The sequence below is a fragment of the Bufo gargarizans genome, chromosome 2 (genome assembly GCF_014858855.1).
Source record: "Bufo gargarizans isolate SCDJY-AF-19 chromosome 2, ASM1485885v1, whole genome shotgun sequence".
Taxonomy (NCBI): domain Eukaryota; kingdom Metazoa; phylum Chordata; class Amphibia; order Anura; family Bufonidae; genus Bufo; species Bufo gargarizans.
Genome location: NC_058081.1, coordinates 337105162 through 337125749, shown reverse-complemented (window position 1 = coordinate 337125749; position 20588 = coordinate 337105162). Strand labels below are relative to the sequence as shown.

The window sequence follows — 20588 nt, the reverse complement described above, 5'->3', positions numbered from 1 at the left end:
CCTTGGCATTAGGCATGTATAAAGTTATTAACCCCTTCAAACCAATAACTTTATACATGCCTAATGCCAAGGTGCTTCCATTAACCTCTCCAAACCAATAACTTTATACATGCCTAATTACGTATGTTATTTTAAGTAGGTTTTTCTTATTAGATTACTTGATGAATCGAGAAATATAATCAATAGAATACTCTATTACTAAAATATTCGTTTACTGCAGCCCTAACTGCCAGCAATTCATTCATACACTTTTAGCAGGAATAATGAAGGTATATCACAACATTATTGTTATTCACTACTGTATATAGCAGGGATGGCTAACCTGAGGCTCTCCAGCTGTTATAAAACTTCAACTCCCAGCATGCCCAGACTGCCTACAGATATCAGGTGGGAGTTGTAGTTTTAGAACAGCTGGAGAGCCGCCGGTTGGCCATCCCTGGTATATAGTAAAATGTATTTAAATGGTTATTCCATCTTTTGTGTTTGGATTATAAGGAAACATATAAATGAAAGATTTATATATTTTGTATATCCACTCCCTGGTTGGCTTGTGTGTTTCCAGGCTAACTTTCAAAAGTCCCTCTTGATATTAGATTTTCAGTTGGCTTGTTTTAGACTGTTTAGGCCCCTTACAGACGAGCATGAGCGGATGAGGTCCGGATGTGTTCAGTAAAAACGGCGCGATTTCGCAAGCAAGTTTATTCAGTTTTGTCTGCGATCGCGTTCAGTTGTTCAGTTTTTACCACGCGGGTGCAATGCGATTTTAATGCGTTGTGCACGTGTGTGATAAACTGTTACAAACAACATCTCTTAGCAACCATCAGTGAAAAGCGCATCGCACTTGCTTGCGGATGCTATGCGATTTTCATGCAGCCCCGTTCACTTCTATGGGGCCAGTGTTGCGTGAAAACAAACGCTCTTGTACACAGACCCATTGAAATGAATGGGCCGGATTCCGTGCGGGCGCAATGTGTTCGCATCACGCATTGCACCCGCGCGGAATACTCGCTCGTGTGAAAGGGGCCTTAAGGGCCCATTCACATGTCCGTAGAATGGGTCCGCATCGGAACGGGTGCGGACCCATTCATTCACTTTGGGGCAGGAATGGATGCGGACAGCACACAGTGTGCTGTCCGCATCTGCACTTCTGGAGCGCTCCCCCGATCTTCTGGTCCGCGGCTCCAGAAAAAAATGGCGGACAAGAATAGGCAGTTCTGTGGGGGTGACGGCCGGGTGTATTGCGGATCCGCAATACATTACGGACGTGTGAATGGACCCTGAAGGGTGTTTCTCTACCTTTCCAAGGAGCTGGTTACTTTCATGTCCTGTTGAGTTCTACTCTTTTTGCATGCAATATCACATAAATTAACATTGTGTAAAGTGCAGTTGAAAATGTGTTTTCCTCTCTTACTCCATCATGTAAATTATGTGTTTTCTGTCCAGGAGCTGGCCTGTTTTGTTACTAGGTGCTATGAGGTGGTGATGAATGTTGTACATCAGTTGGCTGCCCTGTATACTAGCAACAGGTAAAATTCACTTTCATTTTTTTACATGCGGATTTCACCATTTGCATTGAAAACAGGAAAACCTGCTCGGTCCCGCTATGTGCAGGGCACAGTCTACAATCTGCAAATCAGAATGGCATTCTTAATCCCATGGACACATATACTTTTTTAGATATTTTTTTTATATGGAATGCACATGGAAAATCTGAAAGTGGCCTATTGCATTTAGATTCCCTAACGATCTAATGACTCATTACCATTATTATTTTACAGGAATGAATCCAAGATCATGGAGACTTCTGGTGTTCATTTCCTGGTGAGATACTTGTCTGTAGTTTAAGGTTTAACCCCTTCATGTCCAGACCTGTTTGGGCTTTAAGGACCAAGCATTTTTTTTTCTGCTTTTTATTAGGGATCGACAGATATTGATTTTTTTTTTTAGAGCCGATACCGATAATCTGTGAACTTTCAGGCCGATAGCCGATAATTTATACCGATATTTTATATCTCATAATATATATTATATTAGTTGGTAGTCACTGAGGTGGTGGAAATTTGCATTTGGCACTAGTATATTATAAATGTAAATGATAAATTTATAAAGCCCTTAGTTGGTAGTCAATTTATAATTTACGTTTATAATACAGGGAGTGCAGAATTATTAGGCAAGTTGTATTTTTGAGGATTAATTTTATTATTGAACAACAACCATGTTCTCAATGAACCCAAAAAACTCATTAATATCAAAGCTGAATATTTTTGGAAGTAGTTTTTAGTTTTAGCTATTTTAGGGGGATCTGTGTGTGCAGGTGACTATTACTGTGCATAATTATTAGGCAACTTAACAAGAAACAAATATATACCCATTTCAATTATTTATTTTTACCAGTGAAACCAATATAACATCTCAACATTCACAAATATACATTTCTGACATTCAAAAACAAAACAAAAACAAATCAGTGACCAATATAGCCACCTTTCTTTGCAAGGACACTCAAAAGCCTGCCATCCATGGATTCTGTCAGTGTTTTGATCTGTTCACCATCAACATTGCGTGCAGCAGCAACCACAGCCTCCCAGACACTGTTCAGAGAGGCGTACTGTTTTCCCTCCTTGTAAATCTCACATTTGATGATGGACCACAGGTTCTCAATGGGGTTCAGATCAGGTGAACAAGGAGGCCATGTCATTAGTTTTTCTTCTTTTATACCCTTTCTTGCCAGCCACGTTGTGGAGTACTTGGACGCGTGTGTTGGAGCATTGTCCTGCATGAAAATCATGTTTTTCTTGAAGGATGCAGACTTTTTCCTGTACCACTGCTTGAAGAAGGTGTCTTCCAGAAACTGGCAGTAGGACTGGGAGTTGAGCTTGACTCCATCCTCAACCCGAAAAGGCCCCACAAGCTCATCTTTGATGATACCAGCCCAAACCAGTACTCCACCTCCACCTTGCTGGCGTCTGAGTCGGACTGGAGCTCTTTGCCCTTTACCAATCCAGCCACGGGCCCATCCATCTGGCCCATCAAGACTTACTCTCATTTCATCAGTCCATAAAACCTTAGAAAAATCAGTCTTGAGATATTTCTTGGCCCAGTCTTGACGTTTCAGCTTGTGTGTCTTGTTCAGTGGTGGTCGTCTTTCAGCCTTTCTTACCTTGGCCATGTCTCTGAGTATTGCACACCTTGTGCTTTTGGGCACTCCAGTGATGTTGCAGCTCTGAAATATGGCCAAACTGGTGGCAAGTGGCATCTTGGCAGCTGCACGCTTGACTTTTCTCAGTTCATGGGCAGTTATTTTGCGCCTTAGTTTTTCCACACGCTTCTTGCGACCCTGTTGACTATTTTGAATGAAACGCTTGATTGTTCGATGATCACGCTTCAGAAGCTTTGCAATTTTAAGAGTGCTGCATCCCTCTGCAAGATATCTCACTATTTTTGACTTTTCTGAGCCTGTCAAGTCCTTCTTTTGACCCATTTTGCCAAAGGAAAGGAAGTTGCCTAATAATTATGCACACCTGATATAGGGTGTTGATGTCATTAGACCACACCCCTTCTCATTACAGAGATGCACCTCACCTAATATGCTTAATTGGTAGTAGGTAGTAAAGGCATGCTTTTGTAGGATATGTTGTATTTTTCCAGTCAGAATCTGAGTCTTCTCTAATCCTGGTCATTGAAGCAGGATCTTGGCTGTGTGATGCAGCTGTGATCCTGCTGCTGATTGTGCAGGCACAGTGAATGTGCCCATGCAATTAGTGCGCCATACCAGTACGCTTTTGTCCTTTTAAGGCTCCTGCCAACACCATACTATTAAGGCATTGGTTGTCAGACCACGAAACCAAATTTTAGTTATGGCCAGGAAAGTGTTTACCGTAAAGAATAAAGGCACTCGCCTATGCACTGCCGCACTGTTCCAGTGCTCCAGTCTCTGCTTCTTCTGACAAGACAGAAAATGAAAAACAAAAAAATTTAGTGGCAATTCTGGAGGAGCTGCTCAGCCCATGACACTGTAGCGTGTCTTTAGTTAGGGGAGCAGCCCGACCGCATGTGGACCGCAGTAATCGACTAACCCCAGCAAAATATGCATACAATGGAGGATATCGACGCGGTCCACATGCACCACAAGAGCAAACTACACAGAATGTAGCAATCATAGAGAACACACAGAGAGAATGCACCAAACAGTCTCTGACTGATCAGCAGTGTGACATCCCGTCCGTGGTCGCGTGCATCTCTGCAGCCATTCACTGGCCCTAGCAGTAATGTTCCATTGAGGACACATCACCACTGAGGTCAATGAATGACTGTAGCAGTGCACGTGAGCACAGACGGGACGTTACAGTTCCTTTTGGCTGAGGACCACAAGGACAGGAGCCTCGGCGCTGGAATAGTACACATTGAATAGGTGAGCACCTTTTTTTTTTCTTCTGGTATTCCTGGAGTTTATATATTTACGGCTTATCCTCACGATAGGTCATCAGTATCTGACACCCCATATCTTAGTAGCTTCTACACTACTCCATCTGATTTTCGTGGGAGGATCTGTTCAGTGCAGTGGCTGGAGTTACAGAACTTGCCAAAATGCTGGTGCTCCGCTGTTTCTGTACCCCTCATAACAGTGAATAGGAGCATCACAAACAGGGGAGTTACAGAAACACTGTAGCTTGCTGTGCTGTTTGCATGGCTCTGTTCATTGCAGCAGAAACCGCAGAGCACCAACCATGAAAGGCCAAGATGGGAATAACCTTTTAAACACTTTCCTTGCTCTAATATTGCAAACCTACATTAATCAAAGGCCAGTGCCTATATAACATAGACACCTATGTATTAAACCACAGGACGCGGTACTCATAAATATGTCAACCAAAAAAGACCCAATCATAAAAACTACTCATCAAATGCAAGAAATAACAATATATTTATTGACTAGAAAAATATATTCTAAGCACTGGCTGTAACAGCCCTACAAATACTCATTGCTTTGTGCTATATGTATTTGTGCCAGTGCTTTTAATATATTTTTTCTATTCAGTAGTCTTTATGATTGGGTTTTTTGGGTACCATCTAACTGATCTTGTTTATTGAGTTGCAGGGGTTAATATGTATTTCTTTTTTACGGTTTAATGTCTGTGGCCCTTCACTAATATCTGTGTTCCCGCTCTGTAGACTATGTATGAGCACCTGGGTGAGCTGCTTACTGTTCTGTTAACCTTGGATGAAATCATTGAAAACCACGCCACTCTGAAGGATCACTGGACGATGTATAAAAGGTGTGGTGTTTCAGGGTGTATCCTAGAGAAAATTGCCAACCGTCTGTAAATTCTTGGACAGTCCGTAAAACTAGTTGACTTGTTTCCAGGGTCTGTGAAAAAAGATATTTACAGTGCAGACTATCGCCATTTTTCAGAACCAGAAAGTCTGTCTTTATAAAACCTTTTTAGGCTACTTTCACATTAGCGTTTTTTGCGGATCTGCCATGGATCTGCACAAACTCTTCCATTACAATAATACAACTGCATGCATCCGTCATGAACTGATCCGGTTGTATTATGTCTTCTGTAGCCATGACGGATCCTTCATGAACACCATTAAAAGTCAATGGGAGACGGATTAGTTTTCTATTGTGTCAGAGAAAACAGGTCCATCCCCATTGACTTGCATTGTGTGGCAGGACGGATCCGTTTGGCTCAGTTTCGTCAGGCGGACACCAAAACGCTGCACGCAGCATTTTAGTGTCCACCTCCAGAGCGGAATGGAGACTGAACAGGGACAAACTGATGCATTCTGAGCGGATCCTTTTCCATTCAGAATGCATTAGGGCGAAACTCATCCGTTTTGGACCGCTTGTGAGAGCCCTGAACAGATCTCACAAACGGAAAGCCAAAACGCCAGTGTGAAAGTAGCTTTAGTCATTAGCTCATCCTACACTGGAAAGGCTGTCTAGCTGGTTTTGTAACATCTTCTCACTGTATATGTGTCACTGGCTTGCCTTTTACAAGGCTTACAAGGTTTAATGTTGCTTTAAAGGGGTTATGCCACTAATATAAATATATCCTGCGCAACACATACGCTGTTATATCGCATCCCCCAAATACAACTATTTATAAAAACAGCCTTCTTCTAAAGTTATTAGCCCACCATTGTGCCCTGTGGTAAATCCGTTTCCATTTCAGTTGCTGTTGGTTACGTCCTATAGTGAAGCCTTGTAATACAGGACGCACATGCTCACAGCGCTTCTTTTCCTTCCCCGCAATAACCACTCCTCTATGCGCAGTGTCAGTTATGGATGGATAGACAGACAGGCAGATAGATAATAGACAAATAGATAAACATAAGGATGATTTGTCTTAAACAAATGATGGACATTAGCGCAAGTTGTGTCTGTTATGAATCCAGTTATACAGAGCATTTTGAATATGTGGAAGTAGAAAATAAATGGTTAGTGTCACATGTCCTTCTGATGTCAGGACACATCTCACTGCCCTAAGGCATGATGGGGACAGAAGACGCATGACAAACCAGGAAGTAAAATTGAAGCATGAGGAATAAGAGAAAACTGCCAATTTGAAAAAAAAAAAACAATCCAAGGAGTAATGGGAGCTAGAGTACTTGATGAAAATACATTTTAGGGTCCATTCACACATCCGTATGTGTTTTGTGGATCCGCGGATCTGCAAAACACGGACACCAGCAATGTGCGTTCCGCATTTTGTGGACCGCACATCACCGGCACTCTAAAAGAAAATGCCTAATCTTGTCCGCAATTGCGGACAAGAATAGGACATCTTAAAAAAAAAATCGGGAACGGAATTGTGGACCCGGAAGTGCAGATCCGCATTTTCTGATGCGGACAGCACATAGTGTTGCCCCATGGAAATTAATGGGTCTGTAATTCCGTTCCGCAAAATGCGGAACAGAATTGCGGACGTGTGAATGGACCCTTAGAGTGAAAAGTACTTTGGCAGAACCTCTTTAATGTATATTCATTTAGAATTGTTTTAGGCATCTTACACATTATGCATCAGTTTGTCACTATTATTTTTATGTAAGATGCTGATTTTATTCCATTAGCACAACTCTTTATTAAATGCATCCATTTATCCTGAAGGTTATTAAAGTCGGTGCATCATAACCCAGGAAAGTTTGGGATTCAAGAAGACAAATTAAAACCCTTTGAAAAGCTGCTTTTAAAACTTGAAAGCCAGTTACTTGACGGCATGCTGTTCCAGGTACTGTGACTTGACAAGAAAACCCGGAGCTGTGATGTAGATATTATGGGTATTCTGATAACAAGTTATCTACTATCCACTGAATTGGAGTTACTGTTAGATTGGTGGGGGTCTGACTGCTAGGACCCCAATTGATCACAAGAACGGAGGTCAAGCATGTGCATTACTACTGTATTCAGAGTCTGTTGAACTGCCGGAGATAGCTGGGCAGTCCCATAGTGTTTCGAGTGTATGGCAGAATGTATGCCTGATCGCCGCTCCATTCTTGATCCTCATTCTCGTTGGGGTGGTCTAAGTGAATATTTTGTGAATTGAATATTTCATCGCTGGACAGTTAACATATTTCCTCCTGATTTCCAGGCTTGTGTTGAACAGCAGTTTGACTCCACAAATGGCGGTGTAAGTGTCTCAAAGAACGGGACTTTTGCTGAAGAATTTGCACATAATATTCGAGCAATATTTTCGAATGTAGAATCAAAACTTGGTACGCCCATTTTGTAGCATTCATACAGTTTGTCAGCCTCTTGTGTGAACATTCACTGATGTGTGTTCTGTCATTTCTAGGAGAAGCCTCTGAAATTGATCAGCGGGAGAGATATGTGGGACTGTGTGGACTGTTTGTCCTTTACTTCCACATCTTTCGCACAGTGGACAAGAAATTTTATAAATCTCTCCTAGATGTGTGTAAGAAGGTACACTCTCAGTTACTGCATCATATTTACTTAGGTGGAGGGTTATGTATAGTTTTGTGTGGTGTTATAGGTAATTTTCCATGTCACTAAAGTTAGCCATATACATTAATCTATTAGTCGATTTCAACCTAAACGAACGTTCGCCCAGTGAAATTTAATAACGAATGATCGGTTTACCCAACTGATGACAGACCATTATCGTTTGAAAATTTATCGGGCAAGGTTATTATTTTCTTACACTAGTCAGAGGAAAGATCTTTCTTTTAAAGAACGTTCCCAGAAGGATCTTTCGTCCATCATCTGGTTTCATTGAATGTGTATGGGCCATCTGAACAGTAGTAGCGGCCAACATGGAGTAAAATGTGTATGGTTATGTCTGAGAAATGGTCGTTCACCAGATGATTGTTCAACTGTGAACCAACTTCTACCTAATGTGTATGGCCACTTTAAGCCTAATAATAGGCGCTACTTCTTGGTCTGTATATATATTTTTTTGCAATGGCAGGTTATCACCTATATATATAGATGCCCCAGGATGCATAATTCAGAATGGGTAATTGTCAAAGCTTATCTTCTCCCTCCTGACCTCTGGTCAAGAGCATGACTAGAAAACTCCCCCATAGTAGTCAATTTAGTCCCTTCCTGACTATTATGCTTTACGGCAGCTACATGGGCCTTAGGCACATCTCTAAATGCTCAGGCAAGATGGCAGCCCCCATAATCATGTTCAGAAAACAGAATTAATAAATCTGTGATAAATAAAATAACAGATTAGAAGAATAGGATATCTGGTTTTAACTAGCTGAAAAAAAATTAAGACTTCTGCATATTTGGATAGAAAATGTTGGGGAACCAGATCTCTGGAATGGAGGTACCATAATTCCAGCAGAGTGCACCAGGTATGATTTACAATGTATAGTCAGATTTTTGTTTAGGACTGTAAGGTTCCACCAGTAGTGAACCTCAATAAATACACCAGTAAGTAGCTTTAATAGCTGTACTATCAGCATTGTTCCTTCCAATGAGAGGATCTCTAACCCCTCACCTTTATTGTGGACTCATTATGGTCTTTTCACTGTGTTCTAGGTACCAGCAATCACATTAACAGCCAATGTAATTTGGTATGCCGACAATTTTCTAATTCAAAAGGTTCCGGCTGCTGCCAAGTTAATAGACCGGAAGAGTTTACATTCCATTAAGAGTCAGAGGGAAAGCTACCTTCAAACCAAGACTCAGTCTCTAACCAAGTAGGTCTGCTTGAAAACTCCAGAAAGTCAATGGTTCACTTATACAAGTAATTTCTGGAGCCACTAGTCATAGTCCTTTTTCTATGCTCCTTTGCATCAGTGTTTCAATGTATCCAGTTCTTTGTTTTGTATTGAAGAACTACTTAAAGATAGTGATAGATCATATATGCTGAATACACTCATTTTTGTATTTGGACTGTGATGCTGTTTACAGACTTGGGCCTCCCCTTAGTTTGAATAAACTAGAATCTTTTGCTAGTAGCTTGTACCATGTGATATGCGATTTTATACCACATGGATGGTTTGCTGGCACCCCGAGAGGTAATAAGGGTAGCAGGCAGTATTTTTTATGGGTTCAGCTCTTCTTGAAATTAGATGCCCAGGAACGGTATAGAGTTAGATACCCACCTGTATCGAGGTCACCTTGCTGCTGGTGGATGGGCCCATATACTTTCTAATCAAAAAATTTGTGTCAAGCAATACTGGTAGTATATTAGATGAGGTATTGGCTTGTACTGTATATAGATCATGTATAATTTAGTTTGAGGAATGTAGTTATGCTTTTATGACTTTAATTGCGACTGTGCACCTGTGTTTTCATTTCACTATGTAGGATGTACTGATTTAGGGCTCATGCACACAAACATATTTTTTTCTGTGTCCGTGCCACAGAACGGAAATGACGGCCGTTCCACAAAAAATAGAACACGTCCTATTATTGTCCGGACCAAGATAGGACAGTTCTATTAGGGACCGGCTGTTCCGTTCCACGAAATACAGAATGCACACAAACAGGTCCTCAAAACAGCCAATGGTCGTGTGCATGAGCCCTTATTCTGTGATTGTTCTTTTCCTGTTAACCTGCATTCTAGTCAGCTGAACAGGAAAAGGTAACTGCTAAGGGTACTTTCACACTAGACTTATTCTTTTCCAGCATAGAGTTCCGTCCTAGGGGCTCAATACCGGAAAAGAACTGATCAGTTTTATCCCAATGCATTCTGAACGGAGAGAAATCGTTCAGGATGCATCAGGATGTCTTCAGTTCAGTCTTTTTGACTTTTCAGGACGGAGATAATACCGCAGCATGCTACGGTTTTATCTCCGTCCAAAATTCCAGAACATTTGCAAGAATGCTGGATCCGGCAGTAATTTACATTGAAATGTATTAGTGCCGGATCTGGCATAGAAAATACCGCAATGCCGGATCCGTCCTTCCGGTATGCGCATGATCCGTTTGTCTGTATGATAAACGGACAGATGGATCCGTTCCTGCAATGCATTTGTGAGACGGATCCGCATCTGTCCGTTTGCATGCAGATTGCTGGCGACGGAACTGCTTGCCGGATCACTCTGCCCTAATTGTGAAATTAGGGAGAGTTCACATCACCATTCTTGTGATCCATTAGAAGATCAGAAATAAAAAAGACAGATCCTGTAAAAAAAACGAATCTTGTGCATCAGTTATGCACATTTGGCATCTGTTTTAGCCATTTCCACCTGAGGTCCATTTTTTTAATTGAAAAAAAGTCCTACATGCATGGGATCTGTTTTTCTACAGGATCCTTCTTCTTTTTTTTTTTTTTTTTTTTTTTTTTTTTTTCCCCCGGTTCCTCTGATGGATTAGAACAGTGTTTCCCAACCAGTGTGCCTACAGCTGTTGCAAAACTACAACTCCCAGCATGCCCGCACAGTCAAAGGCTGTCCAGGCATGCTGGGAGTTGTAGTTTTGCAACAGCTGGAGGCACACTGGTTGGGAAACACTGGATTAGAAGAACAGAAAATGCAGTGGTGATGTAAGCTCTCCCTTAGAGAAAATGCCCGGAGAACCCCTTTAATACTAATTCATAAATGTCTGTTTCACTTTAGAGACGTCCAGTCATACTATGTCATTGTATGTTCCTGGATGATGAAAATGGATTCCATATTGTCAAAAGAGCAAAAAACTGAAAAGTTTGCAGACGATCTGACCAACAGATGTAACATATTTGTACAGGTATTTGCTACTTATGTACTGCAAAATAAACACTTTCACACGGTCAATATTTGGTCATTATTTTGCATCCGTGTATGTAAGCCAAAACTAGGCGTGGAACCTAGAGAGAAAGGTATGATGGAGAGAATTATGTGTCTACCATGTTTTGGCACCTGCTCCCGGTTTAGGCCTCCTGCACACGACCGTATCTGTTGTGCGGTCTGCAAACCGCGGATTAGCAAAATATGGATACCTTCCATGTGCAATCCACATTTTTCTAAGTCCCACTTTTAGAAATGGTTATTCTTGTCTGCTAAACAGAGAGGAAGAGGACTTGTTTTATAGTTGGCTTCATGGACATATGGATGCGGACAGCACATGGATGACTTTTTTTTTTTTTTTTTTTTTTTGTGGACGCACCGAAATGAATGCGGATCGGACATGGACCAAAATCATGGTTGTGTGCAGGAGGCTTTAGGCTTACAACTGATGCTAAATACTGTAACAGTGGCCTAAGGGGTTTAAAATATAGGAATCTTTTAATGCAACATTTGACTTGATGCATGTAAATGATCTGTTCTGCTTCTGCTTTGTCTTAGCTTTTCCTCAAAGTATTATGTTCATCGTCAATTATCTGGAAGCTTGTGAAAGCTTGAGTGATGGGCATAACCTGATGAATGATGATTTACCACATACAATGGATGTTATTCCACATAGATCGTGAACATTCCTTTCCTCTCATATTATTTGTGAAAGAGCACTTCACCTGTATTTTAACCTCCATCTATTCCTTATTTGGACGCATGCCTGTGTTTTATTGCAGGGGTTTCTTTATGCCTGTGGCCTTAGCAACATCATCAAAACGACCATGAACCTGTATATGTCTATGCAGAAACCTATGACAAAGACATCAGTAAAAGCATTGTGCAGACTGGTAGAGCTTCTCAAGGTAAAGCTTATTTTTTAAATTCATTTAGTAGTTTCATGTCCGTTAAAGGGATTATCCCTCGGCTAATGTAAAAAAATAAGTCATGTAGTACATGACAATACCTTTCTAACAAAGCTAGAACCAGCCCTGAACCTCACATGGATCCAGAGATCTCCCCAATCATTGCTCCAATTGTTCTGCTAGTTTTATTGCAGGCTGGCATCTTAGGGGTGTGTGTCCTTTCTCGGGGGGCTTGTCCTTTCTCAGGGGGGCGTGTTCTATTGGCCGTAGCTCTTTCCCTTTTAACTGCCACCGCTTTTAACACGAGATATGGCTGGTGGCAGTGAAAGATTTGAACTGAGCATTTGCGACTACATCACTGTGGTGGACAAGAAATCGGGAAAAGATCAGAAACATATGGGTGATGAGGGTGTCCATTTTGGATACTCAGTTTTTAATGGAAGGTTTCCCGGAGAATAAACTGATCAGGATCCACAGCAATCGGCTGCTATCTTCAGAGATCCTGGCATCAGTGCTCCGTTACCTTGTAGTGCTACCAAAGAGGAAATGTTTCACCGTTACATCAGTAGGTTCTCTGTATGGACATGCCTAATCTGTCCAGATAGAGAGCGTGCCACCCTTTGTGTCTAGCTCTCTGTTGTGGCTTATTGATGGAAATTATAAATTGTGATTGTTGGTTACTGCCGGGCGCATGGCTGTAATACCCAGTAGGGTTGTTGCGGGTATCGAAATATCAATACCCAATCGATGCTTTTGTCCCGGTATCGATACGATACACTGCTTTGACATTTATCGATACTAGGCTGCCCTACTGCACAGCCTACCATCAGAGAACACGGAGCACACTGCTCTCAGCACACTCATGTTCCCTCAGCAGACAGCTGCCAATAAGAAGAGAGAGGGGCGGAGGAGGGGAGGGGAGAGAGAGGTACTTTCATGGGTCCAAACATTGTAAACTAACTATCAGGATATGTAGAGCGACGCCCAGGGATCCCACTGCACTTACTATTATTCCTGGGCGCTGCTCCGTTCGCCTGCTGTGGCCCCCGGTATATTCTCCCGCTCTGTATGCTAATTGCTAGCATCAGAGCAATGGGGAGGAGACTGCTCTTTTTCTCAATGGGCGTTCCTTCTCCCTGGCTGTGACGTTCTCTGCTGCAATTGGACAGCGCTACAGCCAGGGAGAAGGAATTCCCATTGAGAAAAAAGGAAGTCTCATCCCCATTGCTCCGATGCTAGCAATTAGCATACAGAGCAGGAGACTATACCTGGGGCCACAGCGGGCGAATGGAGCGGCGCCCAGGAATAATAGTAAGTGCAGTGGGATCCCCGGGCGCCGCTCTACATATCCTGATAGTTTACAATGTTTGGACCCATGAAAGGTCCTCTTTAACCTTTTAATACAAGAGGCGGGTGCCGGCAGCAGAATCACATAGCCGGCACCCTGCCTCCGACAGGGAGCTGCGATCAGCGGCAGTTAAACCCCTCAGGTGCGGCACCTGAGCGGTTAACTGTCGCTGATCTGCTGCCGGCAGCCGCCTCCTGTATTAAAGGTTAATTATGTAGATTGTAAGCCCTCACGGGCAGGGCCCTTTCTCCTTCTGTACCAGTTTGTAACTCGTCTTGTTTATGATTAGTGCAATTGTCTGTATTATGTATGTACAGTCGTGGCCAAAAGTTTTGATAACATAAATATTGGAAATTGGAAAAGTTGCTGCTTAAGTTTTTATAATAGCAATTTGCATGTACTCCAGAATGTTATGAAGAGTGATCAGATGAATTGAATAGTCCTTCTTTGCCATGAAAACTAACTTAATCCCAAAAAAGACTTTCTACTGCATTTCATTGCTGCTATTAAAGGACCTGCTGAGATCATTTCAGTAATCGTCTTGTTAACTCAGGTGAGTATGTTGACTAGCACAAGGCTGGAGATCATTATGTCAGGCTGATTGGGTTAAAATGGCAGACTTGACCTGTTAAAAGGAGGGTGATGCTTGAAATCATTGCATTCCATTGTTAACCATGGTGACCTGCAAAGAAACGCGTGCAGCCATCAAAATGGCTTCACAGGCAAGGATATTGTGGCTACTAAGATTGCACCTCAATCAACAATTTATAGGATCATCAAGAACTTCAAGGAAAGAGGTTCAATTCTTGTGAAGAAGGCTTTAGGGCGTCCAAGAAAGTCCAGCAAGTGCCAGGATCGTTTCCTAAAAAGGATTCAGCTGCGGGATCAGAGTGCCACCAGTGCAGAGCTTGCTCAGGAATGGCAGCAGACAGGTGTGAGCGCATCTGCACGCACAGTGAGGCGAAGACTTTTGGAAGATGGTCTGGAAAGGGGCAGCAAAGAAGCCACTTCTCTCCAAAAAAAACATCAGGGACAGATTGCTCTTCTGCAGAAAATATGGTGAATAGACTGCTGAGGACTGGGAAAAAGTCATATTCTCCGATGAACCCTCTTTCCGATTGTTTGGGGCATCAGGAAAAAGGCTTGTCCGGAGAAGAAAAGGTGAGCTCTACCATCAGTCCTGTGTCATGCCAACAGTAAAGCTTCCTGAGACCATTCATGTGTGGGGCTGCTTCTCATCCAAGGGAGTGGGCTCACTCACAATTTTGCCCAAAAACACAGCCATGAATAAAGAATGGTACCAAAACACCCTCCAACAATCCAACAACTGTTTGGTGAAGAACAATGCATTTTCCAGCACGATGAAGCACCGTGCCATAAGGCAAAAGTGATAACTAAGTGGCTCGGGGACCAAAACGTTGACATTTTGGGTCCATGGCCTGGAAACTCCCCAGATCTTAATCCCATTGAGAACTTGTGGTCAATCCTCAAGAGGCGGATGGACAAACAAAAACCCACTAATTCTGACAAACTCCAAGAAGTGATTATGAAAGAATGGGTTGCTATCAGTGAGGAATTGGCCCAGAAGTTGATTGAGAGCATGCCCAGTCGAATTACAGAGGTCCTGAAAAAGAAGGGCCAACACTGCAAATACTGACTCTTTGCATAAATGTCATGTAATTGTCGATAAAAGCCTTTGAAATTTATAAAGTGCGTGTAATTATATTTCACTACATCACAGAAACAACTGAAACAAAGATCTAAAAGAAGTTTAGCAACAAACTTTGTGAAAACTAATATTTTTTGGCCACGGCTGTATACCTTTTCTCATATGTACAGCGCTATGGAATGAATGGCGCTTTAATAATAAATAATTGGTGGCGCAGTGCGCACCCCAGTATTAAAAACATTGGGGGCATTGGCCACATGGTCCCCTCCTCCTCATTGGTGGTACAGTGGCAGCTTCTGATCAGAGCCTCAGCAGTCTAATCCTGGGGCTCCGATCGGTTGCCATGGCAGCCAGGACGCTACTGAAGCCCTGGCTGCCATGGTAACCTCACTGCTGCTGTGTACACTATGCACAGGACAGCAGGGAGAGGGTGAATAGGACAAGGGGTTAAAACACCCCAGGTTCTAGCCCCTAAGAGGGGGAAATAGTTCTTAAATAAAAAAATAAAAAAAAGTTTAAACCCCCCCCCCCCCCACCAAAATATTAAGTCTAAATCACCCCCTTTCCCAATTTTACATATAAAATATATAAACAATAAATAAATTAACATATTACATATCACCACGTTCAAAAACTCCAAACTATTAAAATATAAAAAATCTCTTATGCGGTGAACACCAGAACAAATAAAAAAAAAAAAAAACTGCTCGATTTGCCTTTTTTTTTTTTTTTTCCCTTTATGCGGAATGCATATGGCTTTTTGGGGGGTTTTATTTTTTTTTCGCGTGGTATCGAGTATCGCGATACTTTTTTATGGTATCGAAATCGAATCAAAATTTTGGTATTGCAATAGCCCTAATACGCAGAACACTCCTGACATGACTGGAAAAAACCCTGATCCTAACACTCATTCACTACCACAATCAAGGTTTTTTTTATTTTTTTATTTATATAAGTAACATAACCCACAATATTCACTATAAATATATATATTCATATATATGTTCATAGGGGACAGAAGTAGTAATGATCACCTCTTTTATATTGGTCTATGGCAGTGGTGGGCAAACTTTTTTGTCAACTGAGCCAAATATCGCCAAAACTACGTTTTTTTTTTTTTTTTTTTCAAGAGCCACATTTTTAAAACCTAAAATATTGCGTCAACAGTACCAGTGAGGACTATTAGGGCTCATGCACACGACCGTGTGCCTGCCGTTGCCATATTGCAGGCCGCATACGGCGGGTCCGCAATACAAGGGCACTTCAATGGGTCCAGGATCCGGGATATGAGTGCTACAGAGTGCTTCCGTGGTGCTTCTGGCTGTGCCTCCGCACCGCAAAAAAGTAGCGCATGCACTACTTTTTTGTGTGCAGCCCGCATCATGGAACCATTCACGTCAGCATGCGCTACTTTTTTGCGGTGCGGGCAGTCGGATGCAGATCGCGAACCCCATTCAACTGAATGGGTCCGCGATCCTCATGCAGCTGCCCCATGGTCTGTGTCTGTGCATTGCGGACCGCTATTTGCGGTCCGCAGCACAGGCACGGCGCCCTTACATTTGTGGGCATGTGCCCAGAGTGTGTTTTTACATACTTTTATATGTACTTTCTTTTATTTGGATCTTGATTATTATTTCATTTCATCTTTATCATTTTTTACTTTTATTAAACTTGTCTGCAGATGTGGATGTAATTTGGATGACGCACTTATGGGGGATATCTGTGGATGACGCACTTATGGGGGATATCTGTGGATGACGCACTTATGGGGGATATCTGTGGATGACGCACTTATGGGGGATATCTGTGGATGACGCACTTATGGGGGATATCTGTGGATGACGCACTTATGGGGGATATCTGTGGATGACGCACTTATGGGGGATATCTGTGGATGACGCACTTATGGGGGATATCTGTGGATGACGCACTTATGGGGGATATCTGTGGATGACGCACTTATGGGGGATATCTGTGGATGACGCACTTATGGGGGATATCTGTGGATGACGCACTTATAGCATAAGATGCTATATATGTGTCATTCACAGATATCCCCCATAAGTGCCCTCCACAGATATCCCCCATAAGTGCCTTCTAGTAAGTAAAGTAATGTATTAGTGGGGGGAAGGGAGGAGGCAGGGACACTTGCGGCGGGGCCGGTGCAGTGCCCGGCGCTGTGCACACACCGGGGTCAGCTCCTACCTTTCTGCTGCAGTACATTTCGCTCCTGAGCGGCGGCCTCTTCACCACTCCTCACATGGTCGGCAGTGGGCAGCCGAACTAGAGCACGGCTGCCCGCCCTTCTGCTGCTGTGCGCAGCGTGACATCTCTCCCTCTGTCATGCGCCTCCTGCCCCGCCTGCCTGCTTCATTCATAAAGTGGAAGTAGCAAACAGACGGGGCAGGAGGCGCATGACGGACACTTTGCAAGCAGCTTGAGCGGCGCGATATGGCTGCGCGACCGCCCACCCGCCAGCCCGCACCAAAGAGCCGCAGTGAAGGCTCTAAAGAGCCGCTTGTGGCTCGCGAGCCGCACTTTGCCGACCACTGGTCTATGGCACTGACAGTATTGTTTCCCCAGAAGTACAGTATAAATATAGAATTTGTTTCACGTTTCTTGCAGACATTCTTAATTAAATCATACCATTGGGTCATTCCAAATCTTACTAATTTTTTCATCTGGGCCTCTGTTGGTTCCAGAGTTTCAGGCAGCTGATGGTGGACCAGCTGTAATGCGCTGCTTGCTGCATAAACCGAAGTGGCAACTTTGTCAAGGCACAGTATCTTAAGTAGTTTAGCTAGGAGGCAAACATTTTGCAGGTCAGTAAAACTACTTAGTCTAAGTCTCCTTGCAGTGTGGTGCCTTAAGAAGGCTTGACTTAATTTTTAAATTCCAGCAAAATAGGCCACAAAATTGTCAAATGACCGTTAAGGGCCTACTTTGACTGCTCCTGACATGCATGTCTGATCAGGCTGTAATTTTGCCAGGAGTTATGGCCCATGTGATATATCTTAAGGTCACATACACAAGCTTTCCAACCAACTTGAAGACAAGATATGATTAGAGAAAGAAATTACATTTCATATTTCTGCCAGTTTTTGCTACTAGTAGGGTGGAAATATCTCCAATTTTTGTAATTTTTCATTTATTTTTTTATTTTTTATTAATCTCCTCTCAAAGAGCATGTTTTTTGCCACAAAAGGCCCAGATAAAAAATAAAATAAAAATTAATTTAGGACCCTAGGAAACTTTTATTCAATTTGGAGAGGATCGGATTTTTAGGTTGGTCCACTTGACATGGAATGACCGCATTCTAACATCTGATCTCATGAGAAGTACATGTGCAACTGTGTGGAAAGGAATTCTAATTATTGCAGCCATATTCTGTCCATATATATCATATGTAAATATGATAATAGTGATCGGATCAGGGGCTGCGATCCATGTGTAACATTTGTTCCATGGGTTGGAATGGCAGGGGGCCTGCTGGTACCAGCTGTAGTACTGCAGTATAGTCTCTATGCCAGGTCACTGTTTTCATGAATGTACTAATGTTGGACTGAACATCTACCTGTACCAGCAGCTTTGTGCCTTATAAAGTGGACCTTGGTCATCAGGTCATTGCATTAAATCATGATAAAGGTACAGTTACGATATCGTTGCAGATTTTGCGTTGCGTGATTACCCATAGTGACTTTAGTTGAGCCCAGGTTAGCTTGTAGCATAGTTGGACCATGTTATCCTCGTCTTATGTGTTTTATGGTTATTTTAGTGTTTAATATTTTTTTTCCATCATTTCTGATACCGCGAGTAACACGGCTGTTTGCTTCCAGGCTATAGAGCACACTTTCCATAGAAGAAGTACGGTTGTTGCGGATTCTGTTTGTCACATCGCCCAACACCTTCAGTATCAAGCACTTGCTGCCATCGCTGTTGCAAAGGTGAGATGTTTTACAATCCTTAGACTCTTCATCATTGAAGCTCCTTTGTGTGTCTTCTCATTTGTTGTTTAGGTGCTTGTATTTTATAGTTATAGTCTATAAACTATCAGCTGCCAATGCACTAACCTACTGGTGAGTTTATGGTTGACTTGTGCCTATACACAGTCAATCTGAAGAATCAGAGCTACAGTGTAAAGTATGGGAGAGAAGGCCAAAGCCTGGGCCTCTGAGGAATTTCAAGCTACCTGTGTCTTCCTTATATATGTGTGCCCTTTTTAACAGCGCTAAAAAGCAGCCAACACAACACTAAAAGATCATAGTAGATAACCCTGTTTGTAATGTTCATCACCTCTAGGGCAGCAACAATAAACATTTAGTATGCTGGGACTGATGCAGTTAACGACAGGATTTTAAATTAGCTTGGAAATGTAGTTGGTAATAAAGAATTATTATTTCTATAGCACCAGTGCATACTGCAGCGTTGGTCAGATTTATATTCACGGATGCTGCCAGCTTTAGGGTCTATTCACACGTCCGTAGTGTATTACGTATTCGCAATACACCCGGCCGGCACCCCCATAGAATTGACTATTCTTGTCCGCAATTGCGGAAAAGAATAGGACATGTTCTATTTTTTTCCGGAGCTGCGGGCCAGAAGATCAGGACTATGCTCTGGAAAGGCGGATGCGGTGAGCAAATAGTGTGCTCTCCACATCCATTCCTGCCCCTTTGAGAATGAATGGGTCCGCACCCGTTCCGGATCTTGCGGAACGGATGCGGACCCATTCCACGGACGTGTGAATGGACCCTTACTCTCTGAGTCTCCCAATCTAATATTGTTTTTTAAAGTGGTTTCTGTACCAAGTAATGCAAGTGCACATCTGTTCTGTGCACTTTGACCACTGCTGAACCTTTCTTAGGTTTCACCATGGTGTTTTGGAATTTTTTTATTTTTTTTTTGTATTTTCTTAAAGGTTATGGACGCCTTGTGAATGAAATGTTTTAATGCAAATATTTTGGACAAAATATATTTTTACATTTTTTTTTTATTAAACAGTTTTCATTCTGCATCACAGGCTGGATCTGTGAAATCCATCAGTTGGGCTAAATGCTCCTGAATTATGCTTTGATCATAATTGAGCTTAGTTCAGGAGATCATAGGAGTCAGCCACAGTGAACTTCAGTCTGCAGCCTGGTATATAATATAATAAAAATAGATACAGGCTGCAGAACAAAAACAGTTTAGTGTTTTTAATAAAAATAAATACTTGTAATAAAATAAAAATGTCCATAAAGATTTCTATAGCCATTAATAACTAAATGGTTTGCTTACTTCCCATTCTCACCTTTTTCTGTTTTATTAATGCAGAAGAGAGTCATTTCCGACAAGAAATACAGCGAGCAGCGTCTGGATGTCCTCTCTGCCCTGGTCTTGGCTGAGAACACCTTGAATGGTCCTAGCACAAGGCAGAGGAGGCTCGTCATTGCTCTAGCGCTGAGTGTGGGCACACAGATGGTAAGAATCAGTAGTA

General features: G+C 42.4%; 1 protein-coding gene across 1 annotated transcript in view; it reads left to right on the top strand.

The window, feature by feature from the left end:
- WASHC4 (WASH complex subunit 4) overlaps positions 1-20588 on the top strand; it is a 69156-nt gene that overhangs the window by 24732 nt on the left and 23836 nt on the right. Inside the window, exons 7-17 of the mRNA XM_044280585.1 lie at positions 1444-1526; positions 1779-1821; positions 5173-5276; positions 7115-7235; positions 7596-7719; positions 7800-7927; positions 9014-9174; positions 11041-11167; positions 11970-12095; positions 18949-19056; positions 20426-20572. Of these exons, the coding sequence (XP_044136520.1) occupies positions 1444-1526; positions 1779-1821; positions 5173-5276; positions 7115-7235; positions 7596-7719; positions 7800-7927; positions 9014-9174; positions 11041-11167; positions 11970-12095; positions 18949-19056; positions 20426-20572 (1272 nt within the window). The remainder of the gene's footprint in view (positions 1-1443; positions 1527-1778; positions 1822-5172; positions 5277-7114; positions 7236-7595; positions 7720-7799; positions 7928-9013; positions 9175-11040; positions 11168-11969; positions 12096-18948; positions 19057-20425; positions 20573-20588) is intronic.